Here is a 19,804-nt window from a genome sequence, read left to right on the forward strand (position 1 = left end):
ATGTCACATTCTCAGAGAAACCAGCTTGTTGAATAATAAATGTCATTCAAACAATTTATTTTCACTTATACATTAACAATTATACATGCATTTTATTACAATAAAAAGACGACATCGTTGCAGGTAATGTAAATATAAAGTGTTTTCTTTAATACGACTATTGACTTGTGAGCCATTGTATGAGATGCGATATTCCCCGACACACCGTCATATTATTCGGGGTAATACTATATGAATAGCCCAAGATTAAAATAATAACAACAGAAAAACCCTAAAAAAGAGAGCAACTTTCAACTTTCATGCAAGAGCGGGGAAATGAACACACAATAATAAAAGATGACGTCAGACGTTCATCAGCTCCGCTTTTAAGGGTCTTATTTTTTAGAGATTTAATATTGGCAGTATTTTTAAATATAAAGCAGTGTCTGTAAAATAGATGAAGTTTTATCAGAATTTTTTAGGAAACAGAAAATTTTACATGAAACAGTACAAACATGCTGAATAAATTGGTTTACAACATCTTCTTTGTTTAATGATATTAGTTAATTTAAAGCGTAGTTTTTGACGACAACTTCAAATCACTTGCCTTAACCGCTGTCAGTTGGACCCGCCAGAGACCTTTCATGTTGCTAAAGTTACAAGCCTCGTTAATACGTATTGTACTTAATCGATGAATTTGAAATCTTTGAAAAGCCTTAAAAATCAGGAAATGGGTAATCCTTCCAGTAAAATTAAAACAAAAACATATAGTTTAAAGTCTTAGAAGTTTTATTTAGTATAGCCATATGAGATAAACTAATGTATATATCTCCTACATACCTAAGTACAAACTAAGAAGGCATTCAATCTCCGTACTTAACACATTTGGATATTATCTTTCTGAAGTTACATATGAGCCGTGTCATGACAAAACCAACATAATGGGTTTGCGACCAGCATGGATCCAGACAAGCATGCGCATCCGCGCAGTCTGATCAGGATCCATGCTGTTCGCTCTCAGTTGCTCTACTTGTAATAGAGTTTGTAAGCGAACAGAATGGATCCCGATCAGACTGCGCGGATGCGCAGGCTGGTCTGGATCCATGCTGGTCGCAAACCCATCATGTTGGTTTTGTCACGACGCGGCTCAATTATTGTTTCTGTTTATATATTAACATGTATATAGAATCTACTTGCAATATAATATTATTATATCAGTTGGGTAGGAAACACATACATAACAATTAAAACACAAAAATGTCGGATTAAAATTCGAAAATAATATCGAACTTCCACTCAAAAATATGTATAATTTTAGTAATTCCACGGCAATAATTTCCACTAGAAAATTGGCTAAGATAGATTCTGCATACACTTTATAATGATTAAAAATTCATCTAAACATTACCCTGTCCGCTTTTGCGACTAAAAAGGGTATTGCAAAAACACAAGTAACGTGATAGTATGTCCATTCTTGCATGTAGATAGAAATATTTATTACAGGTTTTTCGGTGGTTTATAGAAATATATCAGTGATATAAAACTGATAATTTCACCTTTTCAAACAGTAAAATTATCAATTTGATAATTTCACTGTTTTCAGTTTTAGCCCCTTACCCTGTTTCAGTGAAATACCAGCGTGCACAGTACTGGGAACCAACTTAATGACATGACGTCGTAAGTGACGTCACGTTGTATTATTATTTGGCGCACTTTTCATTCACTATTAGGTTTAATGTCTTTTTAAAACGTTTCTTTGCATATAATAAAAAGAAAATTTGCTTAGTTTAGTGTAAGATCGAAATATATTTCACCTTGTGAGCACCAAAAGTTCATATTTCACTCGTGGCTGTGCCACTCGTGAAATATACCTTTTGGTGCTAACTCGGTGAAATATATTCCGATCTAACACTGAACTAAACAAATATCCTCTATATAATCGATATATTCATTAAGCGGAGACGTTTTTTAACTTATGGCGTCATGTTTGTTGTTTTTCAGTTTTTTTTGGTCTATAAACATTTTTTCCGTTCATTTTGTAATAATGCACCCGATTTTCCATTCTGTTTCATAAAGGAAATAGCGCGATGCATGTAAGAATATTTTTTATAATACTGCACTTTTGTAACGTCGCTTTTTATTGGATAATTGTGACGTTTATATAATTTTATATACACGCCTGTTGTCGATTCATAAATAAATCTTAATTTTTTCTCTAAAAAATGATGCTTGCTGTACTATAAATTCGTTATAAAGATTGCTGAAAGGTTATATGGCCGTATATAAACGCCTGTTTGCAATATAACCCTCGCCTAGCGGCTCGGGTTATATTTACAAACAGCCGTTTATATAGGGCCATATAACCTGTCAACAATCTTTATAACTAATAATATAACTCCCTCTATTTTTATTCCTAGTAGCACTTTTTAGTTTAAATTCTATTTTACATTTTGTTTGCAATGATTAGAGGATATACTTTTTATATATGTCATGACAGTACACGGAAAGATATAAACATTATAGGCTTAATTTCTTTAAATTGGTTAAAACAACAAATAAAAAAAGGAAGAAAAAAAAAAAGAAAAAAAACAAACATATGTATACAGTACTGCAGACGGCTATTCAAATGTTATGGTTTACGTATGTCCTTAAATTGATGTTCATCGAATCATGAAGATTAAAGAGTATATAGAACCTCAATACATTTACAATAGGTGGGAAGAAGCTTATTATATCAAACATTAGTATATAAATACAATGTACATACGATTCAAATTCATACAGTTAGATACAATGTTATTATTTATATATCAAATATAAGATGCAAGGCACACATATAATATATAGATAAATCAAACATATCATTAATTACATGTATATTACATGTATTTATCAACGCCATAAAAGGCATCAAACTAAATAGTTCAGTTAGACTACACATATATATTTTGTTACATAAACATTGTTTAGGTATGAGTTACATTAGTCTTTTTTCAAAATAAAATAGTCATGATGGTTATCGCCGTTTCTTTCTTCTACATCATACTTGTTCTCTGCTATTTGTGATTTGTTTTGGCCTATCGCTGTATGAGGATAATCAATTCTTTCATGTACATCAGGATTGGTTCCAACTGCGTTGATCAAATGCGAATAGTTGTCCGGCTTCATTGGGTCTGAAGTACCAGACTGAGCATGGTCGTAGTCAATGTCAAGATCGTCTTCAATTTCAAAAGGAAACTTTGGTTCCGCAGGTTCGGTTTTCTTATTGTTCTCCATTGATTCTTTTCTACAATTCTGGTTGACATTTTCTTCATTATTTTGTGTAACATGAGAGTAAGATTTATCGACAAAAGGAGCGGTTGATGGTTTTAAACGATCATAACCGAAATCGCGTTCTTGTTTGTCTTTACTCCTTGCATTTAAGACATTATACTCAGCTTTATCAGTATGAAGATGAATGTTACCATCAGCTATCACTGCATAATCACTGTCGGATGAAACTGGTTTCTGCTCACTGTTCAGCTCTGAGTTATGCCCTATGTACGTTTGGTTGCTGAAGGATTGACCTGAATGGCAAATTGTTTCCTGGGGCGTTTTTTTCTTTGTTTGTGCTTTCCTTAAAATTAATATAAAAAAGAGATACAAATTAACTATTATATGATATTTTATAAATGTGTGTGACATAAATAGCAGCATGTGACATCTTTCCATGCAGGTTTGATTATGTATTTATGTTCCTATCGGGCTCGGGTACCGACAGTTTCTCGGGACTTTGCAGAAATTATTACACGGGAAAACGTGCGTTTACCCTATATTATATACATTCTTGTCTTACTCATTCTGTTTACACCTATTATGACATTTATATTCATATAAATAAACATAATGTTTAAATTAATTAAAGGCGAAAATATTGAGTACGACTTAGTCTTTCTGTATTGTTTGTGCTGGCCTCTTCGTTCTTCGCTGATTTGTCTCATGAACATTTTTGTCAGATTCATTGACTCTCGGGAATTGGACCCTATTGAGAGCCCTGTTTACATCAAATCAAAGATAGAACGCACATACGTTGTTTGTTCAATTCATACAGTCCAGTATCATTTTATACGTATTTGAAAGTGTTTATAGCTATTTCTATCAATATAAGTGCCAATATATGCATAGGATTACAAACTTTGTAAAGGCTTATGTAAACAACAAATAATAAACATAATACAAAATACTGAAAAGCAGGGATAAAGATCTTCTGTGAAAAGATTTTCAAGGCTGCGAAATTTCTCTTCAGCATGTGAGCATTTGTGAAATATATTATAATCATTGTAAAGAAGCATTTTGTCATGCATACAAAAACTCAGACATAACTTATATAAGTTACACCAGGTTTTAGCCAAATGTCATTTTTTCGAGATACTTCTTGTTACTAATAAATCCATCGGTAGCAAGATATATTGGTCATTTATGCACCTTAGAAAGGAAGAACGTGACAACAACTTCATGTGTATCATACCTCCATAAAATAAATGCTACAACTCCAATCACTATGATTACGACAATTACAAGTGATACAAGAACATACACCAAGATCGGGGATTCATCTGAAAAGTGTAACAAAAATATAAATAAAATTCAGGCCTTATCAATTGCTGCCAAACAGTAAAATAAGTAAGACTTCATATAAGTAATATATGTGGTCTAAAATTTATAAAATATATGGAACTTTTTCAATGGTGGCAGATGTCATGTTTTTATTTTCATGTTCCATTTTTACTGTTATAGTTATATTTGATTCAACAGTTTTTCTATTTCTACCTCGACACATTTATTCTAGGATGCATGTAATGGAGATGATCAAGATATCCAAATATGTAATACGAATGCTGTTGATGATGAATACCACTTGCCCGTTTATCTATATATAAAGTAATTGTCGCCTCTTTCATTAATAATCATAACATAAAATTTATATGTTGATGACAAGCACTTTAGGGTATATGGACAGTATATGTATTTGTTCTATGCGAAAGTTATAGTGCATTGATAAACACACAGAGAACGGTCACGTTATGAATCAAGGAAAAATTACCTTTAGTACAAACACCTTGCTTTACACTTATATCATCAATGGCTATGTCTCCAGTATTATCATCCCTTATTACACCTTCAACTATCATCTAAGTAAGAATGTTCATAATTAACATATAAGTATTTAGTGTCATGTATATGCTTTTTAATTTGTTCTATAACTTAACAAAATATGTAAAGTTTTTTAATAGGAATAGAATAAACATGTCTGAAAATGCTATTGTTAAGATAGAAAATATAAATGAAAATTCTACATAACAAAATGGTTATACTACTTTATGTATATGGTGATTCCGCTTTGTCAGCCGTGTTTGTTTTAATCTAGTCGGTCCAAAGTGAAAGTAGGCCAAAATTCACAAAAAAGTTCATAATGCAAAATTATGAAAGAACACTTCCAGGTCTATGTTTTAAGGACTATTATAAACAAAAATAAAAGTTTGATGCACATTTCATGAACAGCAAAATTCAGTTTAAAGTCTGTTTTAGTACAGAAAACTGCTATTTCTTTGCAGCAAATACAAACAACTTTAAAAGCTTAATTCCAAATAGAGCAGAATCTCATGTCCTTATAAGCACATGTCCACCCTCCAGTATTATTTGTAAAAAAGTAGTGCAAGAAGACACACACCATCTTTAGCCTTATGAACTACAAGTAACATAAAAACACATTCAAATTTTAAAATTGAACCTTTCTATTGTGTAACAGTTACTTTTTTACACTTTGCTTTTTTCAAGGTCAGTTAAACTACTTTCCCTAGATTTAGGTTATTGCAAAGTTTTTTGTATTTGTTGCAAAAAAAATAACATTTGTCTGCACCAAACTGACTCTAACCTGGATTTTGCCAATCATGAAATGTGAATAAAACTTGACAGCAGATTGTACTTGGTTTAAAGCAATGTAGCTCTTTCTATGAAAAATATCTTATTGTTATCATTTTTATCATTTTTATTATATGATTTGTTTGCTGTATGAATTTTGGTCTGCTTTAACTCTGGACAGATTTATTGAAAACAAACATGGCTGACATAAATCGTGTACCATTGTACATACATCTACAATTGATTTCTGCCTTTTTTGTTTTAATTATGTTGAGTTATCATTTATAGATGACTTGTCATTGATTCGTTCGAAGAATCAATTTAACTGTTTAGTTAGAACAAATTTGATACAATACATTCGAATCGCGGGCTCTTTTTAAAACTCTGAATTTGATCTGATATATAGCACATTGATAGCATATTTCTTATATATTATACATTAATATTAAAATGTACGACTAGATAATAACAGCCATACTAGTGGGGCGGAAAATTGAGAAAATAATGCAAATTGTGATACAAGCATGAAACTTTCAGGAAATCATCTTTAGACCATGTAGATTTCAAAAGTGAAGTGGGCCCAAAAATATCTCTGCTCATTCAAGATGGCCGCCATTTTCAAAATGGCTGCCATATAAATTTGAGTACATTCTAGCTCATTCATTCCAATTTTTTGTACAGACCTTTAACTCACACCAAAAGCATGCATATAATTTCTCCTTTTCAAAAATTTAAATCTCACAAAATTTCTCTTTCATACTTCTTCCAAATCCAAGATGGCGTCCAATATGGCCGTCGATTTTGTGCAAAACTGTTATATCATTTTTATAGTATAATTTGTTGCACAAATTATGTTTATTATGATAAAAAAAGTGTTTAAACATATCAGAGATAATCAAATTATATGTAAATCTCAATAAAAGTAAACATTTAAAAAGTTTTTGTCTAAAAATATCTTTAAAAAAGATCAAGAAAAAATTCCATTTTTTTCATATTTTTCAAATTTGATTTTCTAAAGTAATGTACAAAGTTAAAAAAGTTACTTTATATCTTAAACTGTATTTGACATTCCATTAATATCATGTGTTTATTGTAAAGAATGTAAGAAAAGCATTAAATCTGTAGGTTTTATATTTTGTGAAAGTGGGTGGGGTAATTTTATATGATAATTGTGAAAGAAAAAACAACAGAAAATCTACATAGCTAAGTTCATTCTATTTCTTTGCCTTTTTACTTTTCTATGAATTCTTATGCAAATGTTCCAACTTAAAAAGTACTTTTTATTGGATGAAAGTATTTTTGTCTTCCTTCGGGCCATTTGGTGGGTGAGCAAGAAATGCACATACAAACATGTGTATACATTCAGTTATTAAATTTGGTTGCATGATAATTCTTGTTTCAATATATTTGATATCATATATTAATTGTTAATCGTAAAGACATATAAGAAGACAATAAATCAACTAAACGTGCTTAAAATAGCAAACATGTACTTGAATGTAAGGTATAAAGGTAGTCTATAAACGCATATTTTTGACTCCTCCACAATTTTATATTTATAATATAAACATGGCTTAAAAGCCAACAAAATGTATGTGATGTGAAACATATATATCAATGATATGGCCTGGCCTGCATGTAACTTTTTGAAAAGTTAAGATACAAACTAAATGTACTAGTATTTCCTAAAGTAATCATATCTTTTTTTCTTCTTTCAATAAGAGGGTAATGATGACCCTGGATCACTCACCTAAGATCATTGTTGGAAAAAAAGGTAACAATATCATTTTGGGAGTGTCAATTATGTCATAACACACATGATTTGTGTCATAATTGAATCCGGTTTCTTTTAAAGAAACATGCTCAATATCTGCTTTCATTTTTTTTTATTTCAAACGAGAGAACTTTAATAACCATATCTATATACGAGTCCAAATAAACTTAGTGACCTTTTGTGTTTGGTAAATTTGGACCATATTGTCCATGATATATCATTATTATAACATAATTATGATGATACATGATTAATGTATATGCGTCGGATAGTGTAGGTTAAGAGAAAACAGATTTATTACAGTAGTCTTTGTAAATTAAGTGATACCATTGCAAAACCATTTTAGACTGCAGTAGCATCATACAAATTTATGCATGTTATATCAGTCTACATCCCAAATATCTTATTTCAAGTCAATGAAGTTTAACACTAGATGTTTTTAATGTGTTTTCCTATACAAGTCTGTGAACCCAGGTGGCTCTATGAGCATGATTCATTAAATGTGTTAATAAAGACCCAAGGTGGTGCTACATGCCAGCTTAGTACCAGTGCTCTATGCATTTTGATTTTTGAGAAGATTTTTTTATTGCATGTACACTTAATGATACAAAAGTGTTTTATGTAACTTTTAAAGAGGTCTTCTTTACTTGGCAAGGTTATATTTTGACTATCTAAGCTCTAGGCATTACAGTTTGTTTGTTTGTTGATTTTTTTTAATAACATCAACAACAAAACAACTTCAATGCGATTCCCTACACAAGTCTTTAAAAACTGTGTTCCTCGTGAGGGCCTTTAAATAATGTTCCTGCAGTCCAAAATGGCTTTCCCGTCACTTAGTTTACATTGACTTATATATTAAAATTCTTCTCCGAAACTATGTGCACAGAGAAGAGAAAATATCGTATATCATAACATTGTGATGCTATTTAAAGATTATTAACTATTGGCATAGGGTCAAAGTCACTTAGTTGACATGGACTCTTACTGGAATATAGTTATATGAGTCTTCTTGTAGTTCTGAGAGCCTAGTTATTGGACATGATTCTTTAAATCATGACTGGCGAAAAAAAGATACTCCTTATATGATTTTAGCATTCTTCAGTATAAAAGAATTATAGACCTTTTCCAGCAGTGGGTCTTAGGCGCGTGATCTAGGGTCAACAATGCTCTCTTGTTTTATGGGAAAAATAAAGTAGGAACACATTTAGTTTATATTCCAAAGTATAAGCTATGTTTGTTATGTGAGTCAAGCGGTTTTATTGATACCTATTTTAGCACACCTAGTCATTAGATAATATGATGTATCAGTCGCCTAAATTTTTGTTTCTTTTGAAAATATCATGTCTACATAAGTTATTAGAAATGGACGGTACTTATTCAATTATACTTGGTTACAATGATGTGCAAGTAAATATAACTTTGAATCATTCTGTTACAAGCTTTTAGCAAGACTAAATTGTGCAGGAAATAATTGTATTCATAAATAGACAACATTTCACTAAGGTCCAGGCATGATTTTATCTAACATATGGTTCGTTGATGAATATTCAGTCTTCTTTCTGTACAATTATCAAGTTATATTATGACTATTGAAACAACTTATATCATGCAAACACATTTAATAACTGAATGTATACATATGATTGTATCTGTATTTATTGATATTTTAGTACAGCCTCTAGACCTGAAGGAAAACAAAAATACCTTCATACAATAACATACTTTTACAGTGAATATTTGCATAAGAATTCTTAACAAACGTTATTTTGTACTACAATTGTCTGATAAATTTACCCCACCCACTTTTAATAAGTATAAAACCTTCACATTTTTGTTTGTTTTTGTTACAATTATACAATAAAACATAGTGTTGATTGAATATCAAATACACTTTAAGAAACTATGTAACTTTTGGAATTTTGTACATAGACCTAGAAAACCATGTTAGAGAAAAATGAAAAAAATGGCACTTTTTCTTTGATTTTTTTAAAGATTTTTTTTGTACAAAAAACTAAAAACATGACTAACAATGTGGTTAACCTAAAATTTGATATTTTTTCTAATATATTTCACAATTTTATATGGAAATACGCATACCGTGTGCAAAAAATTATACTACAAAAGAGATATATCAGTTTTCATTAAAATTGGCAGCCATATTGGACGCCATCTTGGATTCTGAAGAAATATGCAAGAGAAATTGCTTAAAGATTTAAATTTTTGAAAAGGGGAAACTATATGCATGCTTTGGTGTAAGTTTCAGGTCTGTACAAAAAATTGGAATGAATGATCTATTATGTACATCAAATTTATATGGCGGCCATCTTGAAAATGGCGGCCATCTTGAATGAGCAGAGATATTTTTGGGCCCACTTCACTTTTGAAATCTACATGGTCTAAAGATAATTTCCTGAAAGTTTCATGCTTGTATCACAATTTGCACTATTTTGACAGCAGAGACCTTATTTCCCGCCCCACTATACCTCATAACCATGTTCTTGAAAAAATTGTGTTTGACTCTTCGTCCATTTATCACTCTGTCCTCCGCGTATAATATTAACACGTCGTTCAGTTTCAGCATGAGTTTTGATGTAGATATTTATAGTGTTATCACCATGCATATAATACCACAGTGTCAAACAAATATCACCGACCCCATCCTGTGCTACCGATATCTGAGCCTTTGTTCCATTTGTGCTGTGTAGTATGTAAAAGCCATCTACAGAGAAATCGACGATATCAATTGTAATGTATTTAACTTAGATGATTTTACAAATTAAAATATTGAAAAATGAACTTCTAAATATTGACGAGCGGAATGTCAGTGCTTGACATGCATATGTGAAATGCGCTTATCATATTATCTAATGAACGCTACTACATTCCATAACATTTTTATAAGCAAAAAGATTATAACAATACTTTTATCAACCCACTTATGTAAACATTTAACGGTCCTATTGTATGTCAATATAGATAATGAACTACATGTATTTCCCTTTGTCTGCGATATTTAAAGGCCTTTCTCTAGAACTGACATAATTATAGAGTTACCTACCTCCTTCAGTAAGGCCATTCCAAGGCCCCTTGAAAGCGTTACCGACCTGCTTTAGTATGATCATTTAAAGGCCCTCTACCTTCTTAAGTATGCTCGTTTAAAGACCCTACTACCGAGTTATCTACCTTTTTCAGTATGACCATTAAAAGGCCCATCTTCTGATCAATCACGAGGTTTCTGTCTTTTGTTTGCAACTTTTACCTGCTTTTACGAAGAGTTACTAACCGCCTTCAGTATGATCATGTTAAGTCAAATTTAAAGCGTTTCCTACCCTCTTTAGTATGATATTATTGAAAGGCCCTTTTAAAGCGTTACCTACATCCTTCAGTATTACCATTTATAGGTTCTACTAAAGAGTTACCTACCTCCATCTGTATGATCATTCAAGGGCCCTAATTTAGGTCCACCATGACGTCTCTGCCATTTGTTTGCACCGTTTACCTGCTCCCACGCACACAGGCCATTGTCAAAGTTACAATCTAAAGAAAAGTTATAAGATTATGAACTTTTCATGTTACGTATAAACATCCAGTAAAACAAATATCAAACAAATATTAACATTTTCTTTACTAATCTCATAAAGCGTAACAATTTTATGTCAAAAAAGAAGCTTTGATTGTTTGAAGAATGATACCGAATACTGATATTATCAAAGAATGTTGTGAACTTGTTTCTTTTAAAAACAGTTTTGCAATCCTTTATTTGAAAAAGTCAGTTCAGATGTTTGATATATAAATGGCTTTAAAAAGAATGAATACACATATTTGGTTACAAATGCGACCTCGTGTTGAATCTTTAAAAGAATTTACTAATACAATCAATCAAAGTGATCATTGTAATTAAGCAATTTGCTGATCTGCTTTGATTAACATGATTTGCTAAGTAAGAAAAAGAACTTGAAAAAAAATGTGTTGTTATATAGGATCGTACAACTACCTGCGTGGCATGTGTATATAGTGTCGTACTATTAATTACCCGCAGAACATGTGTATATAGGGTCGTTCTACTACCTGCATGGCTTGTGTATATAGGGTCGTTCTACTACCTGCATGGCTTGTGTATATAGGGTCGTTCTACTACCTGCATGGCTTGTGTATATAGGGTCGTTCTACTACCTGCATGGCTTGTGTATATAGGGCCGTTCTACTACCTGCATGGCTTGTGTTTATTGGGTCGTTCTACTACCTGCATGGCTTGTGTATATAGGGTTGTATTATTCATTACCTGCATGTCTTGTGTATTTTGGGTCGTACTACTACCCTACCTGCCTGACTTGTGTATATAGGGTCGTTCTACTACCTGCATGGCTTGTGTATATAGGGTTGTATTATTCATTACCTGCATGGCTTGTGTATATAGGGTCGTACTACTACCCTACCTGCATGGCTTGTGTATATAGGGTCGTTCTCCTACCTGCATGGCTTGTGTATATACGGTTGTACTATTAAATACCCGCAGAACATGTGTATATAGGGTCGTATTACTACCTGCATGGCTTGTATATATAGGATCGTTCTACTACCTGCATGGCTTGTGTATATAGGGTCGTACTATTAAATACCTGCAGAACATGTGTATATAGGGTCGCTCTTCAACCTGCATGGCTTGTGTATATAGGGTTGTTCTACTACCTGCATGGCTTGTATATATAGGGTCGTTCTACTACCTGCATGGCTTGTGTATATAGGGTCGTACTATTCATTACCTACATGGCTTGTGTATATAGGGCCGTTCTACTACCTGCATGGCTTGTGTTTATAGGGTCGTTCTACTACCTGCATGGCTTGTGTATATAGGGTTGTTCTACTACCTGCATGGCTTGTGTATATGGGGCACTATTACCTGCAGGGTTTGTGTATATAGGGTCGTTCTCCTACCAGCATGGCTTGTGTATATAGGGTCGTACTATAAAATACCTGCAGAACATGTGTATATAGGGTCGTACTACTACCTGCATGGCTTGTATATATAGGGTCGTTCTACTACCTGCATTGCTTGTATATAGGGTCGTACTATTCATTAACTGCATGGCTTTTGTATATAGGGTCGTTCTACAACCTGCATGGCTTGTGTATATAGGGTCGTACTATTCATTACCTGCATGGCTTGTGTATATAGGGCCGTTCTACTACCTGCATGGCTTGTGTTTATAGGGTCGTTCTACTACCTGCATGGCTTGTGTATATAGGGTTGTTCTACTACCTGCATGGCTTGTGTATATGGGGCACTATTACCTGCAGGGTTTGTGTATATAGGGTCGTTCTACTACCTGCATGGCCTGTGTATATAGGGTCGTACCACTACATGCATGGCTTGCGTATATAGGGTCGTACTACTTCCTGCATGGCTTGTGTATATAGGGTCGTTCTACTACCTGCATGGCTTGTGTATATAAAGTTTTTCTATTACCTGCATTGGCTTGTGTAAATAGGGTCGCACCACTACCTGCATGGCTTGTGTATATAGGGTCGTACTACTTCGTTTATGGCTTGTGTATATAGGGTTGTACTTTTACCTGAAGGGCATTTGTATATAGGGTCGTTCTACTACCTGCATGGCTTGAGTATATAGGGTCGTACTATTACCTGCAGGACTTGTGTATATAGGGTTGTTCTACTACCTACGTGGCTTGTGTATATAGGGTCGTTCTACAATACTGAATAAACTTAGCACAAATGTTGACTGGACCATAGCCTCTGTAACAGCATGCTCAATCGTTAATTTTCTGTTACCATGGCAATGGGGTGACGTCTCAAAATTGCAAAAAATTACTATTTTGCATTGTTTTTTCCCCATCAAAACTGCAACTTCTCAATGTAATTTCTCAAGATAGAATAAAAGGTTTTTCAATGACTGGTTGTCTTTAAAGCGCATTTTCAGCATGTAGTTTGTTTTTGTGACAATTAATATGATCACTGGCATGTTCGAAAACCTGGCCAAAATTCACATGCTGTTGATTATAGATGTCAAGGCCGCCATTTTATGTAAACGTTGCTTTTAAACAACATGCACGGTAAAAACAAGTCATTTTACAGGGGGTACAAACTTTTAGCAGTAGCAAAACATCTACAAGGTCTGAGCACAAGTTTCTTTTTTACATTTTGCATGTATAAGGGGTTGCTAAAGCAGAAACGGTGTTCCTTTAGCTAATATATTTGCAGGTATTTTTGCCAGAGGTACGAAATGTGTTGTTTTGGGTCTAGGACCACTGTAGTTTTTGGGCTTCAACGGAATGAATTGCAACTTTTTTGACTGCCTGCCTATTGCAGATGGGATGATTTCTTTGTAGATTTGCAATCTTATGTCATATGTATTCTCAACAAATGTGTTTTCTCTTTCCAGATTGTGTAGTTTGGTATCAGAATTATTAGACGTATTGCTTGTAGGACATTGACGGCAGGAACTTAAAATTAACTGTGGAGTGCTACCCTGGATTTCGTGGATTTTTTGAAGATAATATTTCAACGGTTACACCGTCAGAAATTACGGACTTGTGCCGAAATATTGGCCAGATGTATAAATTTAAAATTCAAATGTAATTTCGTATTCGTGTAATTGCAGTTCGTATTCGTCTAGGTGTATTCGCATAGATTTTATTTCAGTGTTGCGTAACCCATTTCGTAAGAAAGGACGTTCAAGATCATTAGTTAAAACTAAATTATTCAAATTGAAAAGGAAGAAGTATGCAACATATAAGATCTAATCACGTAGTTTAAACAAGAAGTGAAACAATTGATCCTCACATTCTGCTGTATCAAAATAAAAATGTTTAACTGTCAATTAAAAAGAAATAATTAAACTTGTTTAAATCAATTTAAATTTATGATTATAGATAAGAATTTAATGAATACGAATATAAATTAGTTAAAAAGAAATTGAAAGATAAACAGCGAATAAATATATAGGGCATATAGGGTGCTACAACTACCTGCTTCCTACTACTGCTGCTGCAGATGCTACTGCTACTACTCCTACTTCTACTACTACTACTATTTGCTTCTACTACTACCTGCAGGGCATGTGTATATAGAGTCTTAGTATTACCTGCAGGACACGTTGCTCCAGTAGTTATACGAACATCATCAACAGCTACATACCCATTATTGCCTTTGACAATCCCTTCTATTTCAACCTGGATAATATAATTTGGTTTCTTAACTAGCGGAATAATTAGTTTGCATGCCACCGGCATAAACAAGTCAATAATGATGATAACGTCGACTTTATATGAAATGTAACACACTTAGACAAGCCAAATCTTCCCCATTAACCTCAATACGTTTCCACAACTATAATTAATGCAAAAACAAAAATATCTTTTTCAAAATTATCCCTTATTTCATTTAGATATTTAAGTTATATGTTTCGCTATATCTCCACTGATCATGTCAATTATAATCATTTCTATCTAATTTTCGCTACAAATGATGGTTCTTTCTTTTTTGTAATTAAAATAACGAGCAAAATTCTGTTTATTTCTTAATGAAACTTATTTTATAAGCGTAGGTTTGATAAACTGCAGGCAAATGTCATTTGATCAATTTAACTTAAAATAAGACATCGATGAGAAATCATGTTTATAGTCTTATATGATCATTTTATTACCTCTCACCCTATGAAGCAAACCACTGGAGCACGAGCTTTTTTCCTGATATTGCGAAAACTCTATTATATGTACTAAAACACGTTTACCTGGAGATATTCTTTCCATTCTTTTAATGTTTGTCTCAAACAATCATTTCGGTTGAACTAAATGTTTGAAAAAGGGAGGAGTAAGTAGACAAAAAAGAAGCAGAGAAAGTCAGTAATTAGCGGTTCTAGAAAATGTATACACACTTTGTATAATGTCGTTGGATTAATATTGATGTAAATGTGCATCCACTTATATACCCCTGTGTTTTGCAATCTCTTTATCTGACGGGATTTCGAAGAAATATACACAATTATAGTGTAGTCATCGGTTTTTGATACAGAGTACCATAATCCTATGCATGCTCGTCCGCTGCTTATGTCTGGGCTACTGAATTTAGCACTTTTGGTTTGATTTTTTAATGCAATGTAGAATCCATCTGTTTGAAATAAAACATCTATATCATTTTCAAGATTTTTTCTCTCATAATTGATTTTGCTTCCGCAAAACAGTTTCACATTATTTTGTTTTTAATTGTATGACTTTTCTATCTGTAATAATTGTTTCCATTATATAACACTTGTTACATTCAAAATGTTATATTACATTCATAAACACACATCATATTTATAATTTTATGATAAATATTTTATAAACGGAACATGTGCTTTTTTATATTCAAAGACGTGAGCAATTTAGCTATTATCATGGAGGTCGATATCATCGTGTCAATCATTATACAATTATTGACTAGTGAGCCTTGAATATGATATGGTATTCACAGCTAAATGTTGCTATTTTAGATCATATTATAATAAGCATAATCTTACCACTGTCCGGTCTAGCTGATGGAAGTTTTCTTTCTAAATCAGTGTTGGTGGCATTTATTAGTTCCCAGCTGTCGTTCTCATTTTCCCAGTCACAATAACTTTCATAAAAATTGCATTCATGGCTTGATAATGCTAAATGATAATTTATCAATTAATAAATTAACAAATGTCCAATAATTGTGTTACATGATATGTACTAAAATATATGGATATTTGTTTTATTTAAGACAATCATTTAAGTAACATGGGCAGACGACAATGAGTAAATAGTGTTTACAGTTTAAGTAAACACTTTTGCATTATAAATATGTCTAATTTGAAATCATAAATAAGAAGGTCAGTCTAAAAATAAAATATTCGTAGGTATTATTAGAATATGTTTTATTGCATCCCGATTACTTGAATTTAATTCTTAGTTTTAAACGCGCCTACCGCGCGATTTAACCTTAATGTTTGTTCGTATAATTTACCTAAGGTGAATAATTAATAGAAAGAGCATCTCTGATTTGTAGAAGGGTATGGGGGCAGTTCCTCATTTAATTCTGGGTTTTACTTTTTGACGACAGGGTAAGAGTCATATTCAGAGGCCCGTTCATTGGTTACTTTTTCTGGTGTTTCATATTGTGACAACAACAGAGTACGTGTTTTTATTTTTGACTATGATACAAAAGAGAAATAATATCAAAACACTCGGCAATCTGATATATACCCGCTGGCTAGGGCCCCCTCATACAAATCAGATTTCTATTTCAATGACTTGAGGATGGTTTACAGTGAGGGAGAGAAATTATAATACGAAAATCATATGTGTTGCAGTGTGTTTAAAGTTAATCATCGTCAAATTCTAAATTTCTTGTTAGATGTTAAACAATATTTAGCTTCCTGGTTGATTATTCAACAAATTGTTTGCAATAATTTACATAAGTTAACGTTTTATTTGTTGATTTATCCAAATCGTCAGATGTACATGTAAACAACCCGCTTTATATGTCATTTAATTGCATACATACACGTACAATAGCTATCGGGTTTTCAGCGAATACATATACCGGATATTATTTTAAATATTTCGCTAAATAAAAGTATAGTTTACAATTAATTGTGTAAGCCTATATAGATATGAATCAATTTACATATACTGGTGTATAGACTGTTTTCATTTAGTGTGCAAGTTAACTTCATTTCAATTCACAAAATGAACAACAATATTGCTATTTTACTGACATCTATTGTTTTGATTAAAGACCAATGAATGCTGATAACTGTTCAATAAATAGTTTGAATATGTAAATGCACGGGAAGTAATAAACAAAAGATTTCAATAATACAGAAAGCAAAAGGTATTGTCTGTTATAGTATTGGGGTAAGGTACGGGTCAGGAATTGCAAGAAATCTTTTGCGTGTTGCAGAAAAATTACCAGAGACCTTGTTGGTTTAGATTGAGGTGACAAAAATATAAGGAGCATTATGGTTTAGGGCAACGGGATTAACATGTTTGGTGATTAAGTGAATAAGAATAACTTCTAAAGGGATGTGATGGGTAGAACTATATGTTTTAAGAATACAAGGAAGAATAAATTAGACTAACAGTGACACAAGATGTTTTGAGACATAAGGGATAAGCATCAAGGTGGTAAGGATCACACTGGGTATGTATCACTCATTGCACTTGTATCGCATCTAAAAATCTTCATTTACTTGTTAAATAAGATTTAATTGTAGATATTTTGAAATAGATGTTATTCAGTGTCATAATTAAAGTTGAATTAAAAAGTATTTGACGATGAAGATTATTTTTGATGTTAGTTAAATAATTAACGTTTACAATCACATTAAAAACCATTTTCTGCACAACTGTTTATGGAATAGGTTTGTTAGAAATTCATAACTTTAACTTCTACAGTGGTTTTAAATAGGTTCTGTTTTTAACCACGCAGTCGCAATTATTTTACAAGTTTATGACCATTATATCTACAAATAATGAACATTGTAAAAGGCTTTTAACAATAAGAGAACTTAAAAAAATCAATAAATCAATCAATGTTTCAAAACATAAATTGGATTATCTCACGGTGAATCAATATATTACACGTATTAAAAGAATCAGCTCTGTATATTATAAAACTATAGTTCCAAAATGTATCATTTTTCATATTCTATGTAGCTCTCTTCAATGACTGTTTTTATCTCCCGATATCAACGGTTTATTGATTAAATTTGAGTATTTTGATATGCGATGTTTTCTTTTTGTTTATTTAATTTTAAATATCTGAAGCAAGGCAAAAATAAATAATTTGTACACTTGACTGAATTTTCATAAGTCTTCCTGGAGACATACTACTTTAAGGTTTATTGCTAGCTATATTGTAATACGTATTTATAGAAATGTTTGACCTAAATGTCAAATATATAATAAATAAATATAAAGCGACATTTATTTAAATCACTGATAATCACTCAACAAATAAATCAATGAAATTTTGATTAATATGCTAACCTTTTACTGATAATCCTGAAAATAGGTAACAAAATGTTATCCATTTAAGGTATCCTGCCATATTTGAATTTATATTTCTAACTTGTGTAGAAAAATTTAGATCCTATATGGATATTAAGGAAGTTAAAATACCTATTTACATTAAACATATTAATTTCTCAAAACGTTTGTTGACGACACGCTAGGTACATCCGATATAGGGGAAATTAATTTAAGTGTTTTCAATTTTAAAATTGATGGAAAGATAGTATACACTTTAACAAAGAACGGGCATAATATAATATCAATTTACTAGTTTGATGTAAACATTGCTATTTACATTATTAATGGAGCAATTAATAAAAGATGTCTGCTTTTCAAACAAGGGTGAATCTTTGGCCGAGTGGTTAAGTCCTTTGACTTTACACTACTTCCGCCTCACCGAAATAGGCTCGTTTTCCGCCACTGACTTTGGATTCGTTCATATCAGGAATTTATCCAGCTAAATTACAGAGGGCCGGTGGTTCTACAAGGTGCTCGCTCTTGCCTGAAATAATTAACGGAGGGTCACCTGAAGTCTTTCTTCTCAAGTACAGCTTGAAAGTCGCCATATGACCTTTACAGTGTTGGCGCGACCTTACACCAAACAAAAACAAAATCTCATATCTAAATTTTAAAGCAATGTGTCAGTATGAACATATACTAAAAATTCTTTATCTTTTTATTAACTTGATTCTAATGTAACAGCAGGTTTGTTTCTGTCTCTATCTATCATATATGTATTACAGAAATGATCTTTTTTTAAGCAATATATTTTTTTATTTATACATAGTTCTATATTTACTATTTGTTATTTGTTCTTTCCGATCTATTTCATATAGTGTATATTTCATATTTTCAATCTGTCAACTATTACGATAGGTGTAGAATTATTCACTTTACAAGATAATAACGTTATGAACTTCTCAAAATATGAAAACAACTTAAAACCGAATAACATGCATTGTTCATGATTGTTATCATTATTTAGCCCGAAAAATGTGAACTTTGAACGATTAAAATTGGCATATGAAATGCTCTTTCTGCGTAAAGCTATTGCCACTTTTGAAAACTTGCTTTTTAGTACATGTAAGTCTATGAATATTTTGTTTTTATG

General features: G+C 32.1%; 1 protein-coding gene across 1 annotated transcript; it reads right to left on the reverse strand.

The window, feature by feature from the left end:
* Positions 1-40: 40 nt before the first annotated feature.
* On the reverse strand, positions 41-18,846 carry LOC132737315 (MAM and LDL-receptor class A domain-containing protein 1-like). The gene is made up of 9 exons (XM_060724579.1): positions 18,670-18,846; positions 16,173-16,304; positions 15,549-15,781; positions 14,757-14,844; positions 11,078-11,191; positions 10,138-10,373; positions 5,063-5,150; positions 4,487-4,574; positions 41-3,595 (listed from the first exon to the last, which is right to left on the reverse strand). Exons 1-9 carry the CDS (start codon positions 18,728-18,730, stop codon positions 2,962-2,964), a joined length of 1,674 nt encoding a protein of 557 aa, XP_060580562.1. The 5' UTR covers positions 18,731-18,846; the 3' UTR covers positions 41-2,961.
* Positions 18,847-19,804: the final 958 nt, after the last annotated feature.

The sequence above is a fragment of the Ruditapes philippinarum genome, unplaced genomic scaffold, assembly GCF_026571515.1.
Source record: "Ruditapes philippinarum isolate M1 unplaced genomic scaffold, ASM2657151v2 ctg5413_1_1_1_1, whole genome shotgun sequence".
Lineage (NCBI taxonomy): Eukaryota > Metazoa > Mollusca > Bivalvia > Venerida > Veneridae > Ruditapes > Ruditapes philippinarum.